Raw genomic sequence first — 13436 nt, 5'->3', positions numbered from 1 at the left:
TTTTTTCGGAACGAAAGTCGAGTAAAGAAAAATAATTATTATTCCTATCGTCGACGTTAGATTCAGATGATTCCTCGATGATGGTATTGTTGTTGTTGTGTAACTCATAATCCAGGGATTTGCAATCACGAACATTTTTAACGAGTGAACGGGCAAAAGAACTTTTAAAAAAATGACAGTGAGCCGATACTTCATTACCTATTGCAAATTGCACTTTTGACGAAGACGATACACTTTCCACAGCCATGATTTTATTTTCTTTCTTTTATTTCACTTTCACTATAACTTTTTATTTACACTAATCAAAAACAATTTAATTTTGGTATACCGGTAAATATAAAAAACAAACAAAAAATGAATATTGCGAAGATAAATGACGATTGAAAATGCACAAACGAACGAGATGCTTCGATTTATCCGATATGGATCATTATTCGCGTGTTTTAATAATCGATTATTTTATAATAATATAATTATTAGCACAAAATATTATTTTCACTGTAAATTATTTAGATGATGTATTTTCTTATAGACGATTTATATTTCTGAACAAATTTAACTCACCTCACGAAGAATGCCGATCGATCTTTACACAACGACGATGAGAAGTGAACGAAATATAACCACCCTCTCTTACTCTCTCTTACTCTCTCCCACTCTGATTGAGAAGAAACCACCCTTCTGAATGAGAAGAGGAGCGAGGAACGATCGGTGCTACCTCATCTCAGACAGTCGCGCTGACAGTAGAAATCTCACTGAGGATCAGCTCTCTGCTGAGCGGTTATAAGGCGTTCCCCCACCACCGACCGTTGATGCGCGCGCATCCAAACTCGAGTCACGTGATTAGCCCCACCAAATGCTTGATCACTAATTTAAAATAGGTTTAAATACATTTTGACATTTTTTAAGATTAATCATACAATTTATAACAGAAAACTACTAAAAAAATTCTCCCCACTGTTAAATAAACAGTTTTAGAAACTTTCACAATGAATGAAATAAAGAAAAACCGAAAAGGTGACAAAGAAAAATCACATTTATCCAAAAATGTTTCAGAAATGGACATTTATCTAAATTATTTTGTCAAAGAAACACATTTATTTAAAAGAATTATAGCCCCTTGAGACAACCTTAACGAATACCTGAAATCCCTTTTAAAAAAAAAACCGAAATTCCTTCTTTTTCTATTGAAAAAATAACCTTGAAAAACATTCTATAAATTTTCGAAAAAAAAAATCAGATTTTTTATTAGATGTCTTATAAATTAACGTTATAATAAATTCTTTTTCTAAAGCAACAATCAATGAAATACATGTGATTCTCCAAAATTTAAAAAAAAAAAACCTACTACATGGTATATTTTTATTTTTGAAGGAGATGTACGTGAGCTATCAAGAAGATAATATTTATTTAAAAGAATTAATATCCCTTCGAAAGACAGGGGAACGTAAAGTTGACAACCTTAACGAATCTCTGATGTTCCTTTAGAAGACAATCTTAATTCTTTTCATACCTAGGAAAAAAAACAACCTTGAAAAACTTTCTATTTTCTTCACAATAGAATATTAAAAAAAAAAAAAATTTTGAGTTTTCTAAGGATATCTTATAAATGAACGTTAGAATAAATTTTTTTTTTCCAAGGGAACACATGGGGTACCCACCCACTCCAATTTACAGATTAACTTGACTGTATAAAAATATCAGACAAATTTCAACAGCAAAATTCAAGAACTTAATGGACCTACTATTATTATATATATTTTTTTTTTTTTGAAGGAGATGTACGTGAGATATGAAGAAGATAATATTTATTTAAAAGAATTAATATCCCTTCGAGAGACAGGGGAACGTAAAGTTGACAACCTTAACGAACCCCTGATGTCTCTTTAAAAGACAATTTTAATTCTTTTCATACCTAGGAAAAAAAACAACCTTGAAAAACTTTCTATTTTCTTCACAATAGAATATTAAAAAGAAGAAATTTGGAATTTTCTAAGGATGTCTTATAAATGAACGTTAGAATAAATTTTTTTTCCAAGAAAACACATGGGGTACCCATCCCCTCCAATTTACAGAATAACTTGACTGTATAAAAATATCAGAAAAATTTCAACAGCAAAATTCAAGAACTTAATGAACCTACTATTATTATATATATTTTTATTTTTGAAGGAGATGTACGTGAGATATGAAGAAGATAATATTTATTTAAAAGAAATATTATCCCTTGGGGGACAGGGGTTTCTTAAAATTACAACCTTAACGAACCCCTGATGTCCCTTTAAAAGACAATTTCAATTCTTTCCATACTAAGAAAAGGAAACAACCTTAAAAAGCTTTCTCTTTTTTTCTAGAGGTAATAAAATAAAAAGAAAAATCAGATCTTAAGAAGGATGTCTAAAAAATGAGAATTCCAATAAATTCTTTTTCCAAGGGAAGATATTGAGTTCCCATTCAAATTGAACAAAGCTTTTTTTATTAATCTTCTTTCTTTAAATTCTTACACGTTCTCAAAACAAATGTTAAAAAAGGAAACAATAGATTTCAATAAAACTGTCGTAGTGATTGATCCTAGTAAAGAAATGAAAATAATAAATGATAAGATCTACTGAGGAGAATCATTGAACTTGGGAACAATCTAAATGAATTGTCTCTTTGAGAAAACCTAAGTTTTTTACCTGCGAAAGGGATAATACAAAGACATACCTGAAGTAATAAAATTTTTTTTCTAAGTTTCACGAAAAATTATAGAAGAAATCCGGAGTACAAATTTCTCTTTGTTTTTTTTTACTACGATTGACCAGTTCTTTCTTTTTCTCTAACCATTTTTCGCTTTTTATTTTATACCTGCTTTGAAGATAATCTACAAAAATCCTACATGAAAAAAAAAGAGTAAAAGAAAACGTTTTGTTTCAAAGAGACTATTTTTTATCGTTAATCCAACGAAAACCTACCAATCTTTCCATACGATTTTAAACTTTTCACTTAAAACCCACTTAATAGGAAGGTCTGTAAATGTGCTGAGTTGCTGCTACCCAGCGTCGAAAGTCGTGCGGAGTGCAAAGGGTTAATTAAATATTTACCTCAGTAATAAATGATACAAATAAAACCATTCGTTTGGATGTACAATCATCTTTTTCCAATATCTTTCTTAAACATGACCTTTGCAATCTATCAATTTGACGATCGTAACGATATTTAAGTTGTAGCATAACGTTAACTGGTATCAATGAACTATACAGGGTGGGTCACCACATTTTACCATCTAGTTTTACGTTATCATTATTACGCGTAGCAGACAATGTTTAACATGGAGTTGAATGGCTTTAAAAGGGGTTCATACTGATGGTATTTTTTTTTTAGGTGGACGTGTCAAGGACATATGAATTATGAAGGTCATTAATGTTTTTTTAAATGGAATCATATATTTTTTATTGCATCATCTGATGCTCTTTCATATTAATTACAAAAAAGTATTACCCTATTTATGTAAAAAAATTATTACTTTAGGAGAGATATTTAAATTTTTATGTCTATTTACAAAAAAGGTTCAATATGGCGATCATTTGCATCAGAACACTTTCTGAATCGAGAAATTAATGACTCATTAACGTTTCTTAATATATCTGATGTTATTTTCTTGCATCCATTGACGATACGATCCTTTATATCGGCCATTGTAGTCGGATAGATCAATGTTAGGCTTTAAATTTATTTCTTGCTTCGATATAAGTTTGTTTTTAGAAGTATTATTGCATTTAACACTCTCTTCATTAATATCATTACTTGTATCATCTTTAATCATTAGTTTCAAATTCTGCTTTATGCTATACTGTAAACGCCTCTTTTTACCCCTTTTTCAGATAGTAGGTTGTCTTCTAGAGATAGACGGTACTTCTTTTTCACAATTATCTACTTAAGAAATCCATTCCATGGTTTAAACATTATCTCTTTCATCTGCTAAGAGTGCAGCTGTACTAGCCATTATTTCATTTAAAAAAATATTACTTCAGTTAATATTTTCTGTATTATCATAAAACTTTCGATTTTCTTTTTCTTCTATAATATCGGTGTCAGACAGTCTTACTTTCTTTGTATTACATAATAATTTATCTGTAGTATTATCACACATGTTTAGGCTCTTTCGTTTATTTACAGGTTTGTTAAGCAAATTATTGCATTGATTAATATCGGAAGTATCGTCAGAAAGAAATTTTTCAGCTTTGTTTAATGTTTCCTTAGAAAAGTGCAGTTGTAAATCCAATTTTTGAAAGTTTGTTTTTTTCTAAAAGAGATTCATTTAAATTTGTGTTAATATTTTCTAAATCCTCTAGTGACTCAACATGTTTTTTTAATTCATTTCTAACGTTCTTATTAATTTGAATGTCATCTAATTGTTCAAACAGCATTTTCTGAGCATTGGATAATGTTTTATTGCAAATATTCAATGATTGACCATCAAATGTTGTTAAAGAAGATGTGATAGATTTGTTATTTTATGATTATTAAGTAAATTACTTTCATTGTTTAATTGAATATTCGTTAAGGATGTAATGTCATCTGCTTTAAGCAAAGATTTGGATATAGCAGACTTTGATACATTTTTGTGTTTTCCACTTGTTGTAGAAAATCCTATATTATTCATTGTCACACTTATTATTCTAATATTACTATTCAATATTTTCTTTTCTTCACATTCATTTTTATCTACATTATAATTTCTTCTTAATACTGTAACATCTTCTGATACTTCTTCAAAACGCCTCTTCTTATTATTACTTTCAATATTATGCATATCATTATTTTTAGCGAATTTAACACAAATTTGATCTACGCTAGCAAAAGAAGCATCAGAGAAAAAATCTTGTGCATTATTACCTTCTAAAAAAATATTTTTCTTTTCTATATCATCGAATGTATTCATAACTACAATATCATTATCTTCATTACCTTGATTATTCAATGCAATATTATCAACGTTTACGTTAGATGAAATATTCTTTAAAATTCTCCTTTTAATTCTTCGTCTTATTCTTGTATAATTTATCACAGGAGACGTTGAAGTAGATTATCATCAAATATATTCGTAGAATTTGAATTATATATATTTGGTGTACAATCTTTTAAATAATTAGTTTATTCGATCTAAAATATAATCAATAATATTACATTATTAAACATGTATTTAATCGACACATACAATAATAAACATTAGCATTAAATTAAATCAAATTAATTACTTTCTCTGATGATTTTGTAGGAAAACTTTTATTCATTTCAGGTGTCTCTAAATCCGATGTCCATTGTTCATTAATCTAGCCGGAAAATGAAAAAGTTGTCTCTTTGAGTGAGAGCCCAATTACAAAATTCTAAACGTTTATATCAGTCATTTGCAGTCAGTTCTTGAACCTATGATACATGATATGAATGGTATTTGTGCTTTCTCAGTATGCGTAAATGCTTTTGCGGCTAATTCCAGCTTGTCTTTCGATTTCGCGAGAGCTAACGGATGGATTTATCGTAACTGCGGCTAACACTTCCCAAATCGTTGGATAGGACGGGGTGGGCCCATTCATTTTCCGGCTAGATCACCAGATCTAACGCCCCTCGACTTTTTCTTATTGGGCTACTTAAAAAATAAAGTTTACGCTGAGCCTCCGACTACAATGGCTGATATGAGGGATCGTATCGTCAATGAATGCTAGAAAATAACATCAGATACATTAAGAAACGTTAATGAATCATTAATTTCTCGATTCAAAAAGTGTTCTGATGCAAATGGTCGCCACATTGAACCTTTTTTATAAATAGACATAAAAATTTAAATATCTCCTAAAGTAATAATTTTTTTACATAAATAAGGTAATACTTTTTTGTAAATAATATGAAAGAGCATCAGATGATGCAATAAAAAATATATGATTCCATTTAAAAAAACATTAATGACCTTCATAATTCATATGTTCTTGACACGTCCACCTAAAAAAAAAAATACCATCAGTATGAACCCCTTTTAAAGCCATTCAACTCCATGTTAACCCTTTGAATGCTAAATACTTTTACCTAAAATGTTTTTGTAGGAACAGAATAGTTTATTATTAACCAGATTCTAATAATAAATTATATTTAATAATTAAAGTTTTTTTTTTATGAATATAATTTAATTAATTAATTAATATAAATATTAAATTACTTTACATTAATATTAACAAACACGTATATGCTTCGAATGATAATGTTTAGTAATTTTTACCAAACGCATATATGCGTCCGTAGCACTCAAAGGGTTAAACATTGTCTGCTACGCGTAATAATGATAACGTAAATCTAGATGGTAAAATGTGGTGACCCACCCTGTATATATATAATATATTTCATATATATTTTTTATTTGAATTAAATATGAATGATATATATGAATTAAATAGAAAAGATTTTAATTATTTCTAAATGATTAAAATGATGACCTAAAGTGTATCATTGAATTTGTTTAATTCTCAAACTTTAAAATTATAATATAGTGAAAAATCTGTAAAAATGATGAGTTGTAGCAACAATTATAAGAAACAAAACAACAAAGTTTTAACAATTACTTTACTCCGAATAAAAAATTGATCATTTGATTTCAAAAACTACATATTATTTAGATGAAAAACTTATATTACTGTGTGACAAAGGTTACAATTAAAATAAAAACTTGTAATTTTTGGAGGAGAATATTTTTTTTTATTCATTTTATATCATATGAGCCTCTGGACACATCCAAATTGAAAAATACATAAAATAGGGACCACCTTAATTTATGATTGTACAAATTAACAAATTTTTATTATTAAAATGGTCCAGTTATATTGTTATGTACATAGATAATAATAATATATACAAAATCATGCTTATATACATACATACATTCTAACTTTCAACTGATGACGATCTTTCAACTTTAATTCTTACATTGTTAGGTAAAAATCCTGTATTTGTTGTTTCATCAGATTTTTTCGAACGTTTCTTAGGAGTAGAATAAATATTACTTTCATCCGATATAGAATTATCTAATTTACTTTTTTTAAAAGGTTTTACATCTTCTTCATTGTTAACTTCATTTTTAGAACGTTTCTTGCGTGCTTTACTAATCGTTGGTTCGTGTGAAAATAAATATTTAACATCTTCATGAATAAATTCATTTTTTATTTTACGCTTTTCTGTTTTTATTTGTGTTTCTTCTAATTCTATCTGTGAATCATTTACTTCTTTATTACTTTCTTGGGAATTTTCCGATTTGTTAGATTTTTCAATTTTAATTGTAACATTATTACCAAATTCTGGTTCAGAATCTGTTGAAGATTTTTTGATTCGTTTATTAGATGATTTCTGTCTATGATTTGGAGATTCTTCTTTGATATTATTTGACTTGGATAATTTCTCTGATTTAATTGGTGTTGTAAATTCGTTATTTGAATATCTTTCACTTTCTAATTCTTGTGTTTCAGAATATACATTATTACCATTTAGATTTTCATCAGTAGAATCTTTAGCCTTTTTAGAATGTTTCTTTGATTTCTTAACGTGAACATTTGATTCGCTTTCAGAATTGGAAACATTTTTTTCTACTTTAACTTTAACATTACTAAAATCAAACTCGGAATCTGTTATATCAGATAATTCAGATGATTTGCTTTTCAAACTTTTGTCACGTTTTTTCTTTTTCTTAATAGACGTTTCATCGTCATTCAAATAATTAGCATCTTGATGAGAAATATCAGAATGTTCAGAATGTACGTTTACATTTAAATTTTCTTCAGTAGAATCTTTATCCTTTTTCGAATGTTTCTTTGATTTCTTAACATGAACATTTGATTCGCTTTCAGAATTGGAAACATTTTTTTCTATTTTAACTTTAACATTACTAAAATCAAACTCTGAATCTGTTATATCAGATAATTCAGAAGATTTGCTTTTCAAACTTTTGTCACGTTTTTTCTTTTTCTTAATAGACGTTTCATCGTCATTCAAATAATTACCCTCGTGATGAGAAATATCAGAATGTTCAGAATGTACGTTTACATTTAAATTTTCTTCAGTAGAATCTTTATCCTTTTTCGAATGTTTCTTTGATTTCTTAACATGAATATTTGATTCGCTTTCAGAATTGGAAACATTTTTTTCTACTTTAACTTTAACATTACTAAAATCAAACTCTGAATCTGTTATATCAGATAATTCAGAAGATTTGCTTTTTAAACTTTTGTCACGTTTTTCTTTTTCTTAATAGACGTTTCATCGTCATTCAAATAATTACCCTCGTGATGAGAAATATCAGAATGTTCATATTCCTTTTCTGTTTCATTCGTTGATTCTTCCAATGTTTTTAACTTTTTCTTCGAATGCTTTGAACTATCTTCATTTCTTGTATCATCGTTGCTAAAACTTCTTTTACTTTCGTAACAAGTTGTTCTTCGGAAAATACATCTTCATTTGTTTCTTTCGATTTTTTCTTTTTCTTATTCCTAGATTGTTGTTTCACTGCATTCGAACTGTCAGTATCATCACTTTCATTAGCTTCATAAAATGATCCATTAGTAATTCTGTGCAAAGGTAATTTACAACCTTGTAGATAGTCGCTAAATAAACAAAAATAAATCATTAAAATATAGTCTACCATTTCAATAATTAACACTAAACATACCATAACGGGTCAAATGACCCATTTTGAACTTTTGCATTGAAAATGCACGTATAATTTTATTGCGTTTGCACATTTGACTTCATGACTTTTTCTAAGTAATTAATGTACAGTTATAAAAATTTTTTTGTTTTGTTTTGTTTTGTTTTGTTTATTCTGAGTAATCCTTGTTGTATACCGATATCTACCACAACGGGTCATTTGACCCGGAGAGAATTTTTTTGTTTTATGAGATTATCGAGTCATATTTGTAGTCAGTAAGTTGCACATTCTTCCAAAGACTGTTGCGTAAAGTAGTTCAACGAAAATAGCTCAGAATAATTTCAAGAAAATATCAAATTTTAGATTGAAAATAGCTTATTGAAAATAGCAATACATGCCTAACAAGCCGGATAAATTTGGAATCAAATTTTGGTTAGCATCGGACGTCGATAGCAAATACGTCATAAATGCACTTCCATATCTTGGAAAAGATGAATATAGGCCCTCTTCAGTACCACTCTCTGAATATGTTGTACTCAAACTCATTGAGCCATTTACGGGATGCGGAAGAACTGTGACCACAGACAACTTCTTTACAAGCAAATCCCTAGCAACACAACTCCTAGCCAAAAAAACTACGTTAGTTGGAACTATTCGGTCAAATAAAAGAGAATTACCACTAATTGCGAAGCAAAAGAAAGATGATATGGAACGATTTTCATCGAAAATTTTTACAACAGATAATTGTACTCTTACAATCTATAAAAGTAAGCCAACAAAAAAAGTACTTTTACTTAGTTCTAAACATAAATTCGTTAAAGTAGAAAACAATGATAAACGTTTACCTGAAACTGTTTCATATTACAATAAAACCAAATTTGGTGTAGACATGACCGATCAAATGGCGAGGAAATTTACTACAAAATCTAAGTCTTGCAGATGGCCTCTCCAAGTTTTTTTCAATATCCTTGATTTAGCTGGCATAAATGCCTGGATTTTGTACAAGCAAACGACAGGAGAAAATATCTCGAGACAAGATTTTTTACTCAAGCTAGCAGAAGAACTTGGCGCCGATTTTCGAGAAGCCCGTGAACAACCAAAACAAGAAACAAATACGAAAGGATCGTTGCCTAAGTCTACTACAGATGCTTATAAACGTATGAGATGTCAAATAGGATACTGTAAAGAAAATAAAACCAACAAAATTTGCTCTAAATGTAAAAAATATGTTTGCGGAAAATGTACAATGGACACACTTATATGTAAAAAATGCGATGAACTATGAATTAAAAATTTTTATTTTTTGCTTTTGTAATAGAAATGCTCAACATACTATTTTGTTTAATTATAATAAATTTAATTTATATTTTTATTTCCTTCCTAACATCCATATTTCATACATTCAAGCATGAAACATAAAGTCGGGTCATTTGACCCGCTATGGTAGAAATAGGTATATATTAAGTCTTGGTATGATTAGTGTTAAACATAATGCTTTTAAAAAAAAAAAAAGAATAAATTAATAATTAACTTACGTTTGATTGAATGTTCCTCGAATGAATGGTAATCTACTATTAATATCCAAATATGTAACTTCAAATTTAACCTCTTGACCAATATTCACCACATCACCTGGCCATTTTTCACCATTTTCTGGTCTAAAAATGGATACATTAAAAGTTTTGTGCATAAGCACACCAATGTAATTAGCTCCCTTTTTATGAACAATACCTAAACATAAATTAGAGGTTATGATAGAAAAAAAATATCTTAATATAACCTTAAAAATAAAAAATACATTAGATCAGGGATAGTAAATATGATTTGATTGACATGTCAAAAATATGGTGAAATATGTTATGATCTTATTCCTGTGTGTCAATTTTTATATATAGCATATATAAATATATACATATTATACATTATTAATATTAATTACATATAATAAGTATATGTAATAAATATCAATAATTTCATTCAGTCTTATTGACATCTTATTTATGTTTGTATCGAATAAACACCATACTTCTTATTTACTATCCTTGTGATTAGATAATATACATTACCTTTTAATAAATTACCAACTTGTGGTCTAAATACATAAAAGTCTGCTTCAATATCGATATGAATAAAATATGAGTCATAAAATACACCTCCAAGTGTAGTCAGTAATTTAGGATTCTTATAAGCCAAAAGAAAACCTTTTAACCTATAAAAAATTATATTATATTATAAATATATTTGTTAGAATTGATTTTAATTATATTGTTCGATATACATACTCGTTATCATATGTGTTCAAGCCAGAACTCAGTATTTCATGTAATGCTTTGCTAAGATCATTCAAATGAAATGGATGTAATGCAAGATGCTTTTTCATACGTTCATAATGTACTTGTGAATTTTCATCTTCTAAAAGACCTTCTAATTCTAATAAAGACCAGGTTACACCTGTATATGGATTAAACTTCATTTTATTTATAAAAAACCAATTCAATTAACAAATTATTATTAAATATTGCTTATCAATAAGTCAAGTTTATTGAACACTGTGTAAAAATAAGATTCTATTGTAAACTAAACAACATCTGCAATATGCCTGTCTGCTTCTTTACAGGAAGTTAGAAATAATTTCGTTGCATCCGGAATAAAGACAGTTTATATGTTGGGAGAATCATAGTGACATTATTTTTTCTTATATTACTTTTCTTAAGTAAGGATATTAAATATTATTCTATGAATGCAAATATTATTATATCCATATTAGATTCTTAGATTGAATAATGTCATTTATTTGTTTTTGTTTGAATTACAATCACAAATAACAATTTGGTTCAAAGGAAAAAATTGATCAGTGAGGTTAACCATAAGAACTAAATGTTCCTAACCTCGCATGGTAACATTATAAAATGTATTTTTTATTTAATTTAAAATTTGTTTAAATTATAAAACACAATTAAATATATACAATCTCAACTGAATAGCTGCGATATTATTATTCTAACCACGCTGTTTTAGACCACGCTGTTTGCACCAGTGGTTAAAAACATTAGCGTTCGACGCATGCGCAGTGGCTTTTAAGTGTCGTACAGCTGGCAATCACTATCCTCGTCTGACAAGTGATATTGCGTGTTAACTCTCTCTCACTCTACCTTTAATATTTACCATCTTTAACAGCCAGGAACCCTTATTTGCGGTCAGATTTAATTAAACAACCGTATATCATAATAAACAAAAAAAAATTAGCTTTAATTTAATATATAAATAATAAATGTACGTTATGAACGTATAAATATATCAAAATCATACCTGTTTACACCTAGCTGCGAAGAGGTGCTGCCAAGTGCGCAACAGCAACTGTGATTTTTCAAAGTCTTTACACATATTGCCGTGAAGTGGATGATATTTTATTTAAAAAACAAGTGAATGAATTTTTTTCCGAAAAATTAATTAACAATAATTTAATTAAAAATACTAACAGCCTCATTTTGATAGGCAACCTGGCAGATATGTATTCTCTTAATCATAAATATACGAAAAATGAGGTTTTTAGCAAAAACTCGATGAGTGCACTCATCTTGCAGCCGGATCTCGTAATAAATTTTCATATAGATACACAATCTTGTAAATCTATTATTTTATAATATTTTTTTGTAATGTATAATATGTACGTACGCATATATTTAATTGTGTTTTATAATTTATATAAACAAATTTTATATTAAATAAGAAATACATTTTATAATGTTATTATCATTATTATTATTATAAATTGGCATTAGGAACTAAGAAGTTCATTGCCACAAATATAAAATCCCGCCATTGTTCCCATCCCTGAGCGCGATCCTTCCATTCACGGTCTTCGTATCCTATTTCTTTTAAATTCCTTCTAATATTATCCTCCCATCAACGTCTCGGTCTAACTAATGGTCTTTTCCCGTTTGATATACCGACCAATATTTTGGGCACCGTTCGATCCTCCCCCATGCACCGCACCACATGACCAGCCCATCTTAATTGGCGTGATTTTACGACGTTGATAATGACCGGTTTGTTGTACAATCGATGTACTTCAACGTTATGGAGTTTTCTCCATTTGCCCGTTTCCTCATCGCGTTTTGCACCGAAGATTTTACGAAGAACTTTGTTTTCGAAAACCCTAGATTTCTTTTCGTCCCGTAACGTAAGCGACCACGATTCGCAACCATAAAGGACTACCGGCAGGATGACTGTCCTGTATATCCTGATTTTTAATCGCCTAGACAACAACCGCGAGCTGAGAAATCTGGTTACCGAATAAAAACATGAATTGCTTAGATTGATTCTTTTCCTAAGTTCTTCGTTAATTTCGTTCTTCTGGTTTATGATCGATCTTAAATATATATATACCTAAAGTTGCTGAGCCGTTCGAAAATTTTATCCCGGACGACCAAAGTCTCACTACTAGGCTTATTTTGAACTCTATCGGTTATCATATATTTGGTTTTTTCCGCGCTTATTTGCAGTCCCACATCTTTAGTATTATCTATTAATATTTTCGCGTTATTAACCCCTTTAAGCAGCACGCTCGAGTTAATTCGAGTTTTTAGTATCTTCTCTCCCCGACCATCACTTAAAAAGAAGTAGAGTGCATACCTGAAGAACAAGTGAGGTTCTAGTAAAACATTCCAAGATTCATAAGTAAATAAACACAAATAAAAGACCGAAAATAATCAATGTCATATGTAATTAGAGTCGTCTCTCTTACGCGTAAATAAATTCTATCTAGCAT

General features: G+C 28.9%; 2 protein-coding genes and 1 pseudogene across 3 annotated transcripts in view; all 3 read right to left on the bottom strand.

Moving 5' to 3' along the window:
* The window catches only part of LOC107072744 (uncharacterized), a 303985-nt gene extending 303231 nt beyond the window's left edge, over positions 1–754 (bottom strand). Inside the window, 2 exon segments of the mRNA XM_089176696.1 lie at positions 2–285; positions 565–754. Coding sequence (XP_089032822.1) covers positions 2–247 — 246 coding nt within the window. The 5' untranslated portion in view covers positions 248–285; positions 565–754.
* Positions 755–3278: 2524 nt separating this feature from the next.
* LOC149031118 (uncharacterized) lies at positions 3279–6567 on the bottom strand (annotated as a pseudogene). Its single transcript, XR_016177987.1, has 2 exons — positions 5241–6567; positions 3279–5145 (listed from the first exon to the last, which is right to left on the bottom strand). The product of XR_016177987.1 is annotated as an uncharacterized LOC149031118 (transcript).
* Positions 6568–6703: 136 nt separating this feature from the next.
* On the bottom strand, positions 6704–11718 carry LOC107072751 (RNA polymerase I subunit F). The gene is given in 6 exon segments (XM_089176624.1): positions 6704–7771; positions 8332–8441; positions 8444–8621; positions 10201–10396; positions 10732–10874; positions 10948–11718. Coding segments are annotated over 6 exon segments (1677 nt in total). The 5' UTR covers positions 11139–11718; the 3' UTR covers positions 6704–6912.
* Positions 11719–13436: the final 1718 nt, after the last annotated feature.

The sequence above is a fragment of the Polistes dominula genome, unplaced genomic scaffold (genome assembly GCF_049000335.1).
Source record: "Polistes dominula isolate Pdom_NZ unplaced genomic scaffold, Pdom_raw_medaka contig_80, whole genome shotgun sequence".
NCBI classification, from domain to species: domain Eukaryota; kingdom Metazoa; phylum Arthropoda; class Insecta; order Hymenoptera; family Vespidae; genus Polistes; species Polistes dominula.
Note: the sequence above shows the minus strand (reverse complement) of the source record. Positions and strands in the feature narration are given on the sequence as shown.